General features: G+C 41.3%; 2 protein-coding genes across 3 annotated transcripts; both read left to right on the forward strand.

Moving 5' to 3' along the window:
* The first annotated feature begins 149 nt into the window (after window positions 1-149).
* On the forward strand, window positions 150-16,560 carry LOC114280908 (LisH and RanBPM domains containing protein). 2 transcript variants are annotated; one of them, XM_028223315.2, is made up of 7 exons: window positions 150-410; window positions 2,100-2,241; window positions 14,366-14,513; window positions 14,593-14,668; window positions 14,761-14,872; window positions 15,089-15,190; window positions 16,081-16,560. In XM_028223315.2, exons 1-6 carry the CDS (start codon window positions 378-380, stop codon window positions 15,187-15,189), a joined length of 612 nt encoding a protein of 203 aa, XP_028079116.1. In that variant the 5' UTR covers window positions 150-377; the 3' UTR covers window position 15,190; window positions 16,081-16,560. The 2 variants fall into 2 exon arrangements, with proteins under 2 accessions (XP_028079116.1, XP_028079114.1); XM_028223313.2 differs by having other exon boundaries at window positions 15,089-15,180.
* Window positions 16,561-16,715: 155 nt separating this feature from the next.
* On the forward strand, window positions 16,716-18,888 carry LOC114280907 (dehydration-responsive element-binding protein 2D). The gene has a single exon (XM_028223312.2). The coding sequence runs from the start codon at window positions 17,911-17,913 to the stop codon at window positions 18,637-18,639; it is 729 nt and encodes a 242-aa protein (XP_028079113.2). The 5' UTR covers window positions 16,716-17,910; the 3' UTR covers window positions 18,640-18,888.

Here is an 18,888-nt window from a genome sequence, read left to right on the forward strand (position 1 = left end):
GGCAGGTGGGTGGTCAGTGGTGGTAGCAGGTGGTGGTGGGAGGTGGATGGTGGTGGCGGAAGACGGTGGTGGAAAATAGTGACGGGTGGTGGCTAGTGTTGGGTGGTAAAAAAAAAAAAAAAAAAACTGAAAATTGAAAATAGAAACACATTTTTTATGTTTTTATTTTTTGAACAAATTTATTCTGCAAAAACGTGTAAATAGGGGTAAAAGATATACACACTCACGTAGCGCACACGAACACACAAACCCTCTTCTTCGACAATGGAAGAAGCCCTCTTCGATTCACAGCTCCTTCAATTCTCCGAGCTCTGAACCCACCCAATTGAATAAATCGATTATTTTTATACAATTAAACTCACAAAAGGTGTTCAATAATGGACGTCGATCCTCGACAGTACGAAAACATTGTAAGTGTTTTTGTTTTTTTGTTATCTGTTCATGATTGTATAAGAAGCCCTAGAAAGAATTGAATGGTTTGGTGATTTTGTTCTTCAATCAGATCGTTGATGTTGACTTTCTTGGGAACCCTAGTTTCTGTGTGTTTGCAAATCTGGGAAGTTGCAGAACGGGGTTGTATAGATAGTATCATAGTATTGGAACGTATGAATTCTTTCTCTGGGTGCCCCCAATTGATGGTCTGTAATAGTTGCATCTGTGGAAATTAGATTGGGTCAACGACTTTATTTTCTTTGTTTTTGTAGTCTATTTGGTGTTTTTACATATTGTTATGACTGATAAAAAAAATAAATGTTGGTTATACTGATTGATTAATTCTACACAAGTTGGAGATGGGTAGATGATTTGAAATAAAAAAGAAGAAAAAATTGACACCTTTATTTATGGATTCTTTGGATTGGAGGTGAACAAGAAGAGGTTTACATAGGTTTTGGGGCCTGAACACAGGAAGGGGACCAATTTGACATGCATAATGAAGTTTGTAGAACTAGAATAGACAAAAAGAAGAAGAAGATTGATTTACTCAAGATTGACGATTAACTTGCCTTGAATTTCTGATTATTAGATTGTTAGAAGGCAAAATGTTATAATTTTGAGATCTTGGCGATTGTATGTATGTAGTATCTCTCTCTGTCTGTTGAGGTTTTTCTAAGATGTCAGCGGGCCTTTCATATTTCTTTACTGTGTATAGGGAGAAATTAGTAGTCGTGCCATTAACTTGAACTTACTCGTGGAGGTTGGTTTGACATTTGGAAGGACATTGTACTGTCTGGTCAAGCATTTAATTGTAGTACATAATTAGGGATGCAGCCTGAAGAACCTGTTTTTATGATTAGGTATTGACATGGAGAAATGTTTATTAAGAAAATTGCTTTCTATTATTTTGCAAAATAGCAAACTGTTAGAGTCATCCTGCCAAAGTTAGAGATGGTGCTTGGTTATGGTAGCCTAGGAATGTAGGCTGCATTATGCATATCATGTTGCCCATAGCATCTCTCCTGCAATGATGGTTCATGGCTTACTTTCGAAAATTATTGATATTTTTTGTGCGATGGGCAGTTGATATACTTCTTGTAATTGGTCTTTCTTTCCTTCAATTTTGTTTTGGGTAACTTTCCTTCAATTTAACAACATTGATTTACAAATTGACAAATTTTTACTTGTCTTAGCAAACTGCCTTTATTTTTTTTGTCAGATTAATGTCTTTAAAATTTCTCTATTGCTTAATCTTTTAAAAATTATGTTACATGAATTTGGGTGCATGTGCATTTCCAAGTGGTTAGACTTTTTTAAGACTTTTAGGATATTGTGATATGTATCTAAAAGTTGGGTATGGGTACATGGACTTGTCATAATCACTTATATGTGTTGCATATTGTATAATATTTTTAGATAAGATAATGTAAATTATTTAGAAATGTTTAGATGGGTGGTTGGCTGCTCCGGACCTTTTCCCTCCCTCTAATGTTTCCTTCAGGTTTTTGCACCAGGATGTTTGATTATATGATTGTGTATATGCTATAGTTTCTGTAATTGAGCACCAAAGACAAAATTCCTCATTGATGTTGCTTTAGTCTGAAGTCTGTTCAATGTGCTCTATATTTAAATTCTAATAGTTTTTGACATTATGTGTTTGACAGGTTGTCAATGACAATGACATACACAACATTGTCCTATCGTATCTTGTGCACAATTGCTACAAAGAAACTGTGGAGTCATTCATTGCTTGTACTGGGATGAAGCAGCCGACCAATCATCTTGAGGATATGGAGAAAAGAAAACGTGGGTGATGTTATTTTTTCTTTTAATATATTGTTAGGAAAGTATGACTCTCAACTTCATTTGTTGCTCTTGGACCACGTAGCTCACTTGTGTTAATCTCTGAGGTTGCGCCTATTGGTGTCAAAGTCCAATTTGAGTTTGATTCATAAATTAAGTCATGACATGCTTTTGGTAATAGAAATAACCTCTCAAGATAGACAAAGGTCTAGATTTTAATTGATAAAAGAATGAAATTTCATTTGACCATGTGCTTACATAAGTGTGGGAGCCGAATAAGTAGAAGAGTCGGAAGATGCGTACTCCAGAAATTAGATACTATCCGGCTTCATGTTGCGTGACTAGGACGCCGAATACGTTAGGAAGGCCGAATAGACGGAGGTCAGTGGCTCCGAATGAATAAAAGGGGAATGGGATAAAAGTAGGCTCAGGCCCCGAGGCCCAAAAAGCAAGTATAAATACAAGAACCATAGATTTAGAAAGGTATGTAAAAAATCACTTGACAAAACTTAGTAAAGAAGCTACCCTGAGTATCTGAACTAACTTGTCCGTCGGAGTGCTAATTCCGGCACCCCTGACCGGAATGTTTGTATCTTTTCAGGTGACTAGTTGAGGATCACCAGCGTCTCCCAGGATCCGAAGAGTATTTCCGAACTACTTCTCCACAATTGGCGACGTCTGTGGGAATACTCAAATACATCCATGGCAGCGTGACTGAAGATCCTCTGATAGCCACTGACGAGACCGCACAGAGAGGTGACCTCATTCCAGCGAACTCGCTTGGACCAAAAACCATCGCAGCAAGACTTGCCTCGGACCTCTGCTCATCTCCAAACCCAACGCAAAAGGCAATACAAGTGACCATGGCACAAGCTAGGCAAACCAAACAGAGGTTGGACAACATCATCGCTGAGAACAAACGCCTTCGTCGCGATCTAGCCTCGGAAATAGCAAAATCCAAACAAACAGTGCGCCAAGCTTCTGCGCGACCCCCGAGGGCAGATGATCAACGATCTCGGACCCGACAGCAAGAAATTGACGGCCGCCATGCTTCAACAGATCATCTTGAGGAGTTGGTAAAGGACGAACGTCTCCACCAATGCGTCCGAAGGAGTGTGGTCGAAACACCTGCCCATCCGAAGGATGCATTTCCGCTTGACACCGTCCACATGATATACAGCCTGTCAGCAGCCCCGGCCGTGCTTGCGATCCAATCACATCCAGGCCCCCAACAACAACTCACGCCAGCAAAGTGGCCCCGAACGCCAGCAAAGCGGCCCCGAGAAACGCCAAGTATCACCTTTGACGATTCTGATTTGATCGGTGTAACACTCCCTCACATCGATCCCTTGGTTGTTGAGCTGCGCGTAAACCGGTTCACCGTCGAACGCGTTCTTATCGACTAGGGCAGTACCTCGGAGGTTATGTATTATAAAACCTTCACCAAACTCGGATTCAGCGAGTCAGACCTGACTCCGTCTCCTTATCCACTATTCGGCTTCAATGCCACTCCAGAGTACCCATTGGGAAAGATTAGCTTACCCGTTCGAGCAGGCTCCAGAACGGTGGACGTGGAATTCTTGGTCGTCAGGCTGCCATCGCCCTACAATCTTATCATGGGGCGATCGTGGTTGCATACCTTGCAGGCCGTCCCAAGCACCTATCATCAAATGCTACGTTTTCCAACAGAACACGGCATTGAGCAAATCCGCGGATCCCAGAAACCGGCACAAGTATGTTATCTCCTTGCCGCCAGAACGCCAAAGGAACTGCAAGTAAACTCCATCGAGGTGCCGAATCGGGAGATCCTGGACGATGTTGGGTGGTATCCAAATGAGAAGGCCACGGAAGATTTAGATCGAGTTGACATTGATGGCAGTCCAGAAAAGTTCTTCATGATCGGCGCCTCTCTGAATCAGGTCGACAGGCAGCAGCTGATCACTTTCTTGCTCAACAACCTTGACGTCTTTGCGTGGACTCCGTACGAAATGTCGGGAATAGACCCGTCAGTTTCATAGCACCATCTGAATGTCGATCCGAAATGTAAGCCGATCATTCAAAAAGGCCGATGGTCAGTCGCGGAGCACACTGCCGCCGTTGTTGAGGAGGTAGACAGACTGCTTGACGCCGGGGCAATTACAGAAGTCACTTATCTTATGTTGCTCTCCAGCACAGTAGTGGTGAAGAAGAAAAATGGGACTTGGCGAGTGTGCGTCGACTTCACGGATCTGAACAAAGCTTGCCCCAAAGACTGTTTTCCTCTACCTAGAATCGACCAGCTCGTCGATGCGACGGCACGTCATCAACGCATGAGCTTCCTCGATGCTTACAGAGGCTATCATCAAATCGCTATGCATCCAGATGACCAGGACAAAACTGCCTTCCTCACCCCAAGAGGAACCTATTGCTACAAAGTTATGCCCTTTGGGCTGAAGAATGCAGGGGCAATCTGTAGACGTCCCCGAACGCCCCGGGAGGGTGAGTCCCGTTCTGTTCATTTGGGGTCCCTACAGCTCAGGACTCTCAAATTGTCACGGTTCTAAATCTGAACCAAAGAGTCCAAATCCGGCAAATCGTTTTGAGAAAACAGATTTTTGAAAGAAGTGCCGAACATGGACTGCTTTGCCAGATACAGAGTCGCCACCTAAATGTTTTATTTTGGGAAATTTAGGAAACCCTGACTCGTTGCCTAAGGCCACGTGTCCGTCATCACCAAAGTTGCCTCGGCTCGGGAACTTGGGTACGATTGGGGAAGGTCACTTCGTGAGCACCCCCGCTCGCCCGATCAAAGATCGGCCTCTACTAACCATGATATCTATTTTTGAAAACATTATGTGTCCTTATTCCGGTTATTAGCTTAGATTACTATGTGATGCGCACAGCATACAAGTATAGACTGGATCGCCTGAATTGGAACAAAACATTTCATGTTTGTTTGTTTGAAAATGGTTTGATGGTGCTACTCGCAAGTAGGCTAAGACGTGGATTTGCCACCCTCGGGTGGGCTTAGAAAACATGATTTTGCCACTATCTAGTGGGCTTAAAAAAAACACACATTTGATGAATTGTTCCAATCCAAATAACCCAACCTTCACCCACAGGCATTCAGGCAGTTATATCACATAAGCAAATAGCCTCATGGTAAGCATGCTATTCATGGCAGCACTCACACGCATGCAAGGATGCTAAAGCATAAAACTCACCGAGTACTCCAAGCCAAAACAGAAACTTATTAGAAATCCATGTATGATCCTAATTATACAGAAATGCCTAATGCAACACATGCAAAATGCAACTATGGCAGGCTCGGCTATTCTAAGCATGACATATGAGATGCAACAGCTAACAAGTATTCAACTTTGAAATTGAAATACAAATGCAGTTAGTATGATGCGCCGAGCCCGGTGCATGCAAAACAGATGAATGATGCAAACATGCTATCATACTGCATGCTAATTGAAATATGCCATAATCTAACCATCATAAGTGGGTAAATAAAAGGGGGAGACGTGGGGTTGGAAGACATACATCCCACACACGCACACTTATTACAATTTTGCCCTCTCTCGGAGGGTCCGAATAAATAATATACAGTCCCAAATAATTACAGTCCAAATATGTACAAAACCCTAATTAATTAACAAATTAACTAAGAAAAATAATAAATTGGCATGCAAGCCGGGGACTGCCTCGACTCTGATGAATGATGTATGTTTGGACTGCCTCGCGCGGAAATCCACTGGGATGCCCCAATTAGCCTCTGTTTTGCAGTTATTCTTGGAAAGCGCGCCAAGCTCCGGAAGGTTGCTAATTCTTGATTTGCTGCAACAGAGAGCAGGAAAGGGACATAGCAATGTATTTTCACAAATGTATGCATGCCTCGATCCTCGTGCCACCAATCACGCATCTCGATGCATGATGGCCGAGGAGTCGAATTGTGCAACTCAATATAGAATGAATGCACATGAAAAACACAACAGGGCCTAAACTCCATCATGGATAATCCGGAGTGTCAGCGACTGGGGAATTGAGACACGTTCCGCCACTCGGAGTACGAAACGTCCCTCGTTTCCCGTGCTCGGGCTAACTCCTATCCCGAACACAATGCAATATGCATGACATGCATGAATGCAACTAATATACAACCTAGCATGCACAATGCTAAGAAATGGCATACACGATGTACGAGATAACATGGCATACACAATGCGCTAACATACAACCTAGCATACGCAATGCTATGAAATGAAATGGCATACACAATGCATAATGGACTTACACCAACATGAGTGGACCTCAGCCACACTCACATAAGAGGCCATGAGATGAAAATGAGACACTCGAGATGTGTGCACGCATGCACGCAAATCGAGGACCGAACCTAAGGCACCGAATGCCACTCTAACAAGACATGGCAAGGCATGGAATATGGCATACGAGCATGCAAATTTCAGAACTAAAATATGACCCGAAACAGCCCCGAATCATGAAAGCATGGCACCCGATGCATGAAATGGTCCCGAAATGCAAGATTAAGCATATGAAATGGCTTGTAGCTACATCAAGCATGCGTTATTTGATCATGACATGTGAAGACAGATTCAAGGTAGCCCCAAAACAAGCATGTTTTCAGTTTGTAGCAAAGCCAAACAATGGACACAAATAGGGCAAAACTAGCATGCAAAAATGGCCCTAAATGTGAGATAATGAAGCAAGCCACAGCTGCTGGCCCCAAACAGCTGAGGGCCCTTCAACAATGTTGAAGAGGGGCCCAAAATATGATCTTTTACAGTTCTGAAAAGAGCCCAAAAACAAACACAGGTATGGCTAAGCTCTCATGCAAGAAATGGGCCAAAAGATGGACAAAGAAGCAAGTGAAGGTTGCTGGCCTCAAAAACAAGAGGGCCCTTCAACAAAGTTGAAGAGGGACCCAAAACATGGCATTTTACAGTTGGTGGCCAGACCCAAAACAGCATATATACAAGCCAAAAATACTATGCAAAATATGGCCAAAAAGAGAGATATAACACAAAGTATAAAAAGGATGCCTGAAACAGTGAAAGACCCTCAATGAAACATGAAGAGGGGGTCAAAATAAGATCATTTTCAGTTCGGACCACAGTCCAAAAACAGAAGCATCCGAGGCTAATAAATCATGCAAAAATGGAGCTAAAAAAGGGATATAAAGGCAAGTGGAAGATAGAAGCGTCAAACAGTATTGAGCCTTTCAACAACATTGAAGAAGGGCTCAAAATAAGCCCCTTTACAGTTCATGACAGAGCTCAAAACAGTTTATACATAGGCGAAAAATACTACACAAGCAATAGGCATACAAGAGGGGTAGTGAAGCAAGTGCAACAAGGAGACCTCAAACAGGTAAATACCCTTAAACAAAAGTGAAAAGGAGCTCAAAATAAGCTTAACTCCAGTTAGGGTCGGAGCCTAAAACAGCAAGCAAATATGGCTTAGAAATGATACAAAATATGGACCAAAAGGGGGAAAATGGAGCTTACCCTTGAAGACCAAACTTCAGGCAACTCTTGGCTTGAGTTTGGGAGTCCTTCACCTCTGGAAATCAGCTTCAACTTGCTGGAATGGAAGATGGGGACGTGGTGCTATGGGTTGATGAAGAAATGGGTATAGGATTAAGGGTGTTGAGCTTGGAAATATAGAGAGGGAGAGAGATATAATGCAAGAGCTTGAGGGGGATTTTTTGTAACCCTTAAACCAGAGCTGGAGCTGCTGTTATATAGGCAAAAAGGGGGGGAAAAAATGGGGGGGAAAACAATTCAAGTTTCCCCCCAAAAAGGCCAAAAAGTGGGATTAAAGGCAAGTGGTAGCTGCTGGACCCAAATGGCCGAGAGCCCTTCAACAAAGTTGAAGAGGGGCTCAAAACAAGACACTTCGTAGTTTATGACCAAGTCCGAAACAGCTCGCAAGTAAGCCTAAAATACCGTGCAAAAATAGGCCTAAAAGAGCGTTAAAGAAGCAAGTGGTAGGAGGAGATCTCAAACAGCAAAAGGTCCTTAATCAAACATGAAAAGGACCTCAAAATATGACTATCTCAAGTTCGGGTCGGAGCCCAAAAATGCAAAATGAAGGTTCGGGAGCCAAAACACGCAGTTCGGGGCCCCGAAAGTGGGCTGTTAGGCACCGGAAGTGGTGTTCGACCACGAAGTTGGTCTCTCGGACCACAGTGTCCCTCAAAAGGGAGGAAATAAGGTGTGTGCCAAAAACCGGAGCAAACGGAGCTGGTTAAGCGGTCCCGAACCGAGGCACACGACCGTCGGCTCCGAAAAATCGGAAACCGGACTCCAAACGGGCAAAATGGCCTATGACCACAAAACGTAGCCTACGGCCACTGAGAGATGATCTACGAGACCTCTCCCTCCCTTCGGGAAGAGAAACAGAGAAAACCGAGCCTGGTTCGCAAACCGAGGCAAGACACGAAAGAGCCCGGAAGTTCGGAGGCAAGGCTCGCAGCCGAGACTCTGAAACTTCTGAACGAGTACAATATGCACCATCACCGAGCGCTCAATCGGTGACGTCTGAGTCTTAAGGTCGGTCAAAAATGGGCTCCGATCCGAATAAGTAGAAGAGTCGGAAGATGTGTACTTCAGAAATTAGATACTATCCGGCTTCATGTTGTGTGACTAGGACGCCGAATACGTTAGGAAGGCCGAATAAACGGAGGTCAGTGGCTTCGAATGAATAAAAGGGGAATGGGATAAAAGTAGGCTCAGGCCCCGAGGCCCAAAAAGCAAGTATAAATACAAGAATCATAGATTTAGAAAGGTATGTAAAAAATCACTTGACAAGACTTAGTAAAGAAACTACCCTGAGTATCTGAACTAACTTGTCCGTCGGAGTGCTAATTCCAGCACCCCCGACCGGAATGTTTGTATCTTTTCAGGTGACTAGTTGAGGATCACCAGCGTCTCCCAGGATCCGAAGAGTATTTCCGAACTACTTCTCCACAATAAGTATTTATAATAAACTAATCTTAATTATTGTAGACAACTAATCTTAAACTAGAAAAATTAAAGTTCGGAACATAATAATAACCTAAATGAATAGGAAATTGTAGGCTATTCTATGCTAAATAACAACTATCCTAGTGAAAATCTAATTTCAAAATAATAAAAATAAAAATTATAGAAATTCTAAAAACCGCCATTAGACCCTCCTCTTAAAAGAAACTTGTTCTCAGGTATCAATTACTTGAAACAATTTGACACACATACATTTGGTCGTATCTAATTTGTATTTGAGATTAATTATCTCTAACTTGATCTTCAAAGGAGATTCTTTCAAAACTGTTAGAACAATATTTCACCCATCTTCAACATTTCCATCATCCTCGACATTGAACCAAGAAATCTATCCTTTGAACCTCACATAGAAACCATTCTAGATAGACCATGGGTGATTAAACTTCCCCAAGATGGTAACTGATCATGTGCTAACACACAGTTTCCGTATATAGTTTAGGCCTTCATGTGACACCAATCTGTAAGAGACTCCCATTCAACCAACAAATTTATTTTACTAGCACTTTTCACTTCTCTCATCAAACCTGCTCTATATTGTGTTGATGTACAATTGAATTATTGGGATTTCTATCCATCTATGAAGCATAGACACAAACATGGATATGACACGACACATACACGGACACAACACAGAAAATTCCAAAAACGTATGACAGTCACCTTTCAAATATGCCACAAATAATTGTATCATGATATTATATTATATTGTTATAGATATGCATAACATGTACAAATTAAGTAATTACTTTATGCTAAGTAAATCTTGTATCTAATTTGCTTACATAAAATTTTAGATTATTGGATCATGGTAGTTAAAAATTAGACAAACTATAGCATACATATATAATTGTTTTGCCTCATTCTCCTTGGCCATGTGCTAATACATTTACATATTTTATTTAGTTTTATGTAAAACTTCTATAGAATTATTCTTAATAGTTATTTTTTTTAAGGCTATAAAATATTTGTCAAATTTGTAAACTTTAAAATCATATGTTAGCGAATTTTCAAGAAGCGTTGGTCGCATGTTTATTTTTAGTGATAGACATGGCCAAGTAGTGATGGACATGTCCCAAAATGAGTGTTGGATACGTGTCCGAAATTAAGATTTTTATTTTTAATTATGGACATGGAAAGAGTATCGGATACGCGTTTTGTCAAATTTGCAAACTTTAAAATCATATGTTAGAAAATGTCCAAGAAGTGTTGGTGTTGGTTTCATGTTTATTTTTAGTGATAGACGTGGCCAAGTAGTGACGGACATGTCGCAAAATGAGTGTTGGATACGTGACCGAAATTAAGATTTTTATTTTTAATTATGGACATGGAAAGAGTGTCGGACACGTGTTTTGTTAAATTTGCAAACTTTAAAATCATATGTTAGCAAATGTCCAAGAAGTGTCGGTCTCATGTTTATTTTTAGTGATAGACATGGCCAAGTAGTGACGGACATGTTGCAAAATGAGTGTTGGTTATGTGTCCGAAATTAAGATTTTTATTTTTAATTATGGACATGGAAAGAGTATCGGACACATTTTTGAGAGTGTCATAGGAGTGTCGGTATCCAATACGGACACGTCACTTCTGTTAAAATTCACCTACTACACACCTACCACTACCACCTACTACACACTCACTTACTTCACCTACTCTCCACCTACTCCTCACCTACTCCTCACCTACTACACACTCACCCTCTTCTATATATAGGAATCATGAATCATTGTAATAAATATCAACATACAACAATCAATAATACAATCAATATCTATACAATTCTCTATTTTTCTTTATACATTAAATTTCTACATGGTATCAGAGCAAGTTTAGAGCCTAATATTTTCGCTTCCCCGGCGGGCGGCAACCTCACCTTAGCCGCCCGCCGGACCTCAACCTATTCCGTTTATTTTCTACACATACCTTCCCATCATTGCCCAAATACTTTCAGACTATGTCTCCATTGTGAGTCTTGAGAGCCTTGACAGCTTTACCCCTTGATACACCTACCTGTGTCATCACCAAATCAATGTCACGTGGCTCCACCCCAGTCTCGTCAATCTCTTTCTCTTTCTCATCCACTTGTGCTCCAGCAGCAGCAGCAGAAATGTCTGACTTTTCAGCAACTCTCGGGCCCTCAATACAAGCTCCTGATTGTTAACAGTACCATCTGTTTAAGCAATTATCATCTGAATTGCATTGCTGAGAGCTCCGTAAGCTTCATCAGCATTGCCAGATGGGCTAGCATCAGCAGAAGTTTGATCGGTTTGGCAGCCACTAATCAAAATGCCATTTTCAGGAAGTGCCCGCTTGCTTGCTCCTGCATAAACCTCTTGCTTGCTGGCCACTTCTGTTTCAAGCACAGGTTTTGCATAGCTTTCATCATTTTCATCATGCTTTTGCTTCAGGAACTCCTGAGCCAGATTTCCAACCATCCCCAGAAACCCACTGCCTTCGTCCCCACATTATTTCCTTTTTTGCTCCCAACCCTCCTGTCACATTATTTCCTCTCCCACGTGCACTTTATGATGAAATATATATTTTTTTAATCAACCCACTCCTTCTCTCTCTGGTCCCTTTCTCTTTACTCATTATTCCCCTTGTTCCCCACTCTCTCAGTATATATATATATATATAAAACCCATCAAAGAAGAACGATCAAAATCTGAGAAATTACTTCTACAGTTAAAACCAGTAAGCTTCAGCCATTGAAGAGCAGCTCAGAAATTGTTGCCTCTCCCACTTGCGGCCTTGCCGCTGCTTCTAGCCACGGATCGCTTTGGTTTAGGCCTGCCCTATTCTCTGTTTCTTTTATGATGATGATGGGGACAGAAACAGACAAAAGAGAAAACAGCTTTCTCTATACCCCATGCCGTTAATGTTGCTTACAGATGTGCTTTTCTTTGGCCATCAAGTGGCGAATTGGAGGATTTTTTAAATTGGTAATGGAGAAGTGGGGAGTGTGAGATAATGATGCTGTCCCTGCCTTGGATAGGGGGCCACATGTTAAAACCTATTTTTTCTTTTGCATCCCACTCACCGACTCCCTCACATTTTTCGCTTTTTTTTTTAATTTTCTTTTATCTTTCTTTTTTCATTATAAAAAAAAAAAAAAAACCAACACAATTTACAAATTTGCACAACAAATTATATTTTATTCATCTCAGGGAATCTACCCCGATCACATTTCTACAACAACACACCAAAAAAAAAAAAAAAAAAAAAAACAACCGATTTGTTTTCTTTTCTGCAGACGGCCACACACTGACCTCACTTCTTCGCCTATTCCGCCGGTCTTTTCTTCTTGCCTCTGTCCTGGGCGGTCCTTGACGGTGTTGCCTCCGTGTTTCCCACTCCACTGGGCACGATCACTATTCCCTGCTCCTCCACTGCAGCATATGGCGGACCTCCGAATCGGAACATCACGGTGGCCTTCCGCTTCAGCTCCTTATTTTCCGCCTTTAGCACACTTATCTCTGCTCGCGCATCCTTATACATGCGTTGGAGCAGAGCCAGTTGGGCGTTTAACTGTTGCACCTCATTTGTTCTACTCTGCAGCCGGTGCGACAAGTTTGTGACCGCAGTCATGGTTTCCACACATGACTTCAAAGTATACTGATTGGCCTCAATATCAGTTTGCACCGCCATTTTTTGCTCCACAGACTGCATCGGAAAGTTCAACGGAGCAAAACCAGAGGTGTTTGGTTGAGGTTCACTGGCCACCGCACTGGTTATCTCTCTTGTTGACTCGTTGAGGTCGGGAAAGAGAGTGAGTAGACCACGGGACGAAGAGGCCATATTCTGGGTAGCTGAACGGGAAGAAGAGGCCATTGTTCAGATGTTTCAGAATGCAAATATTCAGATATTTCAGAATGAAAATGTTCAGCGATTTCAGACTGGTTTGCACAGCCTCCGCCTCAACCTTGGTTTAAATAGCCAAGGCCGATCCGCGCATCGCGCGCCACTTGACGCCAGACGACAAAACGGGCGCGCAAGCCAATGTGGTGACGTGCCTCGCCATCATGTCCGGCACATCTTTTTATGACTTGAGCTCGCCTTTTGATGGCACACCTTTTTATGGATTGGGCACGCCTTTTGATGGCACGCCTTTTGATAGATTGGGCACACCTTTTGAGGGTGCGACTTTTTAGGGGTCCGACAAGACTCTGTAAACTGTCCCGACATTGATTCCGGTTAGCTCCTTCATGGGTCCGACAAGACTCTGTAAACTGTCCCGACATTGATTCCGGTTAGTTTCTACAAGGGTCCGACAAGACTCTGTAAACTGTCCCGACATTGATTCCGGTTAGCTCCTTCATGGGTCCGACAAGACTCTGTAAACTGTCCCGACATTGATTCCGGTTAGTTTCTACAAGGGTCCAGCAAGACTCAGTAAACTGTCACAACAACTGTCACAACATTGTCTGCTACAACGGTCCGACATGACCCCATAAACTGTCTTTTACATCGGTCTGACACCGCCATCCAGTGTCCTCTACACCGTTATGACACCACCATACAGTGTCCTCTACAACGTTATGACACCCCCATACAGTGTCCTCTATAACGTTATGACACCACCATCCAGTGTCTTCACCAATGGTCTGACACGACCATACAGTGTCACCTATCCTCTTTTATTTTTATGTATTTTCTTGTTTTGTAACTCTCTCCAAACTCAAGTTGGTTAGTTCCTATCCCCCTTGAGTTTGCGGGGGGCTGTTAAAATTCACCTACTACACACCTACCACTACCACCTACTACACACTCACCTACTTCACCTACTCCTCACCTACTCCTCACCTACTACACACTCACCCTCTTCTATATATAGGAATCATGAATCATTGTAATAAATATCAACATACAACAATCAATAATACAATCAATATCTATACAATTCTCTATTTTTCTTTATACATTAAATTTCTACAACTTCTTTTGGAAATATCCATGTTTCTTAGCTCTCCACCTTGCCAGTTTTATTTGATAGCAGTTGCTTCTACTTGGTTTATGCTTGATAGAGCATACAGGTTGCTTGACTGATGGTGGTAATACCTTGTATATCTTATTTCCAGGAATTTTTAATTTTGCATTAGATGGGAATGCACTGAAGGCCATTGAACTGACAGAACAATTTGCACCTGACTTACTGGATAAAAACCAGGACTTGCATTTTGATCTTTTGAGCCTTCATTTTGTTGAGCTTGTCTGTTCTAGGAAATGGTGAGCACAATAATAATGATTTTTGCAAGAGCTCAAGAGTTTCACATCTCATTTTACTAAATTTACATTTCTTTGGCAGCACAGAAGCTTTGGAATTTGCTCAGACTAAGTTGACCCCTTTTGGAAAGGTGCAAAAATATGTTGAGAAGCTTGAAGTATGTATCTACCTGATGGAAATCATATTAAGAACTTCTAATTCATTTGATATGATCTTCATTGATATGAGAGATGTTTACTGCTGTTGCAGGACTTTATGGCTTTGCTAGCTTATGAGGAACCAGAAAAGTCTCCAATGTTCCATCTACTTAGCTTGGACTATCGGCAGCATGTTGCTGACAGTTTGAATAGAGCAATTCTTGGTGCATTTTTTTTCCTTCCTAAAATCCCCTTGCTTTTAAATTTCATATTTGTTTCTAGATTTCTGTTCTATCTTTTCATTTACTTTCCTTATTCCTGTAAAGACCATTTATTGATTCCTTATTATTGCTGTTTTCTTTTCTTTTTTTTTCTTTTTAAATGTTGTTACATGGAACTCTCTTATTTCATTCTTCCTCTGTGACTCACTGGAATACCAGCAAATGCCAACTTGCCCGGCTATTCAGCAATGGAAAGGCTGATACAACAGACAACAGTGGTTAGACAATGCTTAAATCAAGAAACTGGCAAGGTAGCCTAAAGTTAGTTCCTTCCCTCCCTCGCTGTCTCTGTGTGTGTGTGTGTGGAATTCTTGAATGCTGCTTATGTTAGATCATTTGCATTGAGATCTGAAGCATTCTTGAGTAACTCATGAGCAAATGTTTCCTTGTTATAATCATTGAAACTAATGCTATATCTTCTCCACCCTGTCAATTGATACTTATTGATTTGTTATCTTGTTTTATGTTGCCTTTTGATTAAATTGAGAACAACTTCACCAAATAAGAATGATTTTTAATGGTTCTTGGAATGATTTCTAATGGCCTATCTCCTATGAGGAGAATTAAAGGGAAGGGGAAGGTTCATATTGCTTAGGCAAGAATTTGAATTCAATTTTTGGTGTTGAAATGAAATTTAACTGTCTGATCTTTATTCTTTACTTCTGCAGAAATAGTTTTTCCTGTTATTTTATTTTAGGATAAATTACACTAACCTCCCTGGAGTAAACCCCACAAGTCTGGCATAATTACGTTGGGTTCTCTTAATTTTTTAATTCATATAACACTTAATCCCCTTTTAAATTGAAATGTATATTTTACCTTGTTGTTAGTGTAATTGTGCTAAAAGGGAGGTTAGTGTAATTGTGCTAAAACTGTGGGGCTTGCTGTTATTTCTTCAAACCTCAGGAGAGGTTATTGTAATTTACCCTTTTTTTTGGTTGTTTAGAGAAAGAGTTTGCAACTACTTTTTAGCATTACCCCAGCAATGAGCTTGCTTCTTGCTTCTTGCTTCTTGCTTCTTGCTTCTTTGCTTGAGAGGTGGAACTTATTTTAGATGCTTTAATTGCAGCATAAGAAATATGAATGACTCCAAATGAGAGTAACGGGCAGGCATAGGGTGGATTCTTAGTCATGTTTGTGTGGTTTTGTAGGATGGCCTTCTGCCATTTTCTGTTAAGGATTTTTTGAAGAGCTAGTTCAAGGAAGTCTCAAAGCATTGTTGGCTTTGGGGTGATGATGGAATCCTTAATTTCACTCAGATCATGTTGCAATTATGGTTGGTTTTGGCGTAAAATTTGGTCATGCTTAGAAGGCCGTCTCGTGTATCTGGGTATTGTTGGCATTTTCATGGACTACACGTCCTTTGAATGGCCAAAAGGAAGGTATTATTGGCTTCAACAGATGGCCAGTTAGTTTTATCTTGATTGATGATAGTTTGGTTAAATCCACAATATTTCTTGTAAATGTTTATGTGAATTTAGATTATTGGATCTTTTACTATTTTGAGGTTTTGATATGTTATGAAGTGTGAATTCCCTTAACTTTCTGATGTAAGAATAATGCTAATGCTTTTGCACACTGTACTGCCTCCCTCCATTACGTATTTTTGAATAGATTGATATTGAAGGTCATCATTTTGTTTGGGAATTGCATAATGTGTAGGACTACATATATTTAAGACTTGTGATCGGTTACTAGTTTTATGATATACGCCCAACATTAGTATCTTTTCTTGCATTGTTATTGCTTGTGATGCTTAATAAAATGGCTTGTTTCATGATGCTTGTGCCTCGTGTGTTGCTTGCACAATTTTGATTGTTTGAGCCCATGTTCTAACATTCTTGTATTTGCTTGCCTTTGCAAACTACCGAGAAATTTTTGCTAGTGGCATAATCAGCAAAAATGGCATGTGACAGGTGGTATCGGATGTTCTTGTTTTCGTCTACTGATTAAATGTGGGTGCTTAAAAAAAAAAAAAAAAAAAAAAAAAAAAAAAAAAACTAATATCCAGAGGACACAGGATGGGGCCCATTTTGGGTTGACCTTGGGCTAAAGTTGGATCAGTTGTGATGTTTCAGCTAGTGGGCTTCATTTTGGGCTTTGATGGGTCACCAATCCTGCGACGCACCTTTCACACAAGTTTGCTCAAGTCCACTTTTACATGGAATGTGAATTGAGCATGGCCATTGGTATAGTGAAAAAATATAAAATTTGTGAAAAAAGTAGCAAATTTGTTGAAGTTTAAATTCGAGCCCTGCAATTCCTTACCCTATTCCCGTCCTGACTGGGAAAAAAACCCCATGTGAATCAGTCTTCAGAAACCCGGAAAAATATTTTGCTTAGTTCTTTCTCGGGGGTAAGTGGATCGCAATCCATTTGTGTCTGGATGTTGCCAAACTTACTAATGAAGTTTCTTGTCTGTCTCAAGCCCACGTATCAAAAAACCTTTGCAAACTGTCGAAGTGACAACAATTTCTGGAAATCCCCCAGTTCCAAACTTATCCACACTGCTTTGTCTACAGTGACGTCACTCCTTCAAATCCCTGTGCCTTCTGCACGTGGCCTGCATCCTTCCCCCTTCTCTCTTTCTCTCTCTCTCTCTCTCTCTCTCTATATATATATATATATATATATATCTTTATCTGTATCCCTATATTTGCTCTCCCCTTTATGCCACCTGAGCTTGTCTAAAATTACATAAAATAATAATAATAAAATTTTCACAGCCGTTTGTGTAATAGAGAAAAAAACAGTGAGGCTTCACTCTTGACACGATCAAACATGTTGGTCTTGCCAAGTATCAGAGAGAACTCCCCAACAGACACGTATGCATCCTTCTTTAATTTCCCCCCCCTTCCCTTACCCTTCTTCTTGGTTCTACAAATACTGAAAACTCTTCAAGAGTTGGGGCTTATCAGTATCATCCTCAGCCTTCGAGCTTATCTGCTTTGAAAATTACAAAAACAACAAAAACAAAAAAAATGTTGAAATCTATGATGGGTGCGGGAGAGAAGAAGCAGCAGCAGCAGGAGGCTAAGAATCCCGGAAACGCAACGTCGAGGAAAGGGTGCATGAGAGGGAAGGGCGGCCCGGAGAACGCTTCCTGCACTTACAAAGGTGTCCGGCAGCGCACATGGGGGAAATGGGTGGCCGAGATTCGTGAGCCCAATCGTGGGGCTCGCCTCTGGCTCGGCACCTTTGACACTTCCCATGAAGCTGCCATGGCTTATGATTCTGCTGCATGGAAGCTTTATGGCTCCGACACCAAGCTCAACTTGCCGCAACTATATGCTGCCTCCACAGCGGTGGCCATGGCTCCTGCTTCTGCTGCTCCACCTCAGTTTCCAACCTCTTCTGCCAAAATCCCAATCAACCATGTGAAACAAGAACCGCATATTCAGCGAAGTCCGGGTAGCGTGGGGTCTTCGAATAGCGGTTTATCAGTGTTGAATGATAAATCAGTGTTTTGTGATAATAAGCCTGCTATTGCCTTCCCTGCTGGGGATGTTGAATTGCAGAACGATGAGAGAGTTGGCGTGAACGATATGGGAGCTGATGTGGTTTGGGGGAATTTGAATGCCAACTTGCCAGAGTTCGATGACGACTCCATATGGGCTGAGGCGACAGCGACAATGGGCTTTCCGGCGATGACAGAGCCAGGATTCTTCGAGAAGGGGAAGGGCTGGGAAGCCACACAGTACCCTTGGTGATACTGAAGCTTCCCAAAAATATTTAGTATAGCATACTATGTTGTGAATAATACAGCATATATATCACCAGAAAAAGGAGGGAGAAAAAGAAGAAGAGTAATACATAAATATATGTGAAGTTTATGTGAATATGTAGTTTTCCAGTCCAGATACAAGACTGAATGATGTATGTAATGCAAAGCATGCATTGCTTAGCTTGTGTAGTTTTATATGCTTAAATCAATCTATACTAGTTGAAATTTGCGCAAA

This window comes from Camellia sinensis, chromosome 3 (assembly GCF_055761805.1).
Source record: "Camellia sinensis isolate YWXY chromosome 3, ASM5576180v1, whole genome shotgun sequence".
Taxonomy (NCBI): domain Eukaryota; kingdom Viridiplantae; phylum Streptophyta; class Magnoliopsida; order Ericales; family Theaceae; genus Camellia; species Camellia sinensis.

Excerpts from the sequence above, each read along its gene's own strand:
- LOC114280908 (XM_028223313.2), top strand. The coding sequence starts at position 378 with ATGGACGTCGATCCTCGACAGTACGAAAACATT. Across the intron at positions 2,242-14,365 it reads GGATATGGAGAAAAGAAAAC|GAATTTTTAATTTTGCATTA; the intron begins GTGGGTGATGTT and ends TCTTATTTCCAG. Across the intron at positions 14,873-15,088 it reads TTTGAATAGAGCAATTCTTG|CAAATGCCAACTTGCCCGGC; the intron begins GTGCATTTTTTT and ends CTGGAATACCAG.
- LOC114280907 (XM_028223312.2), top strand. The coding sequence starts at position 17,911 with ATGTTGAAATCTATGATGGGTGCGGGAGAGAAGAAGCAGCAGCAGCAG.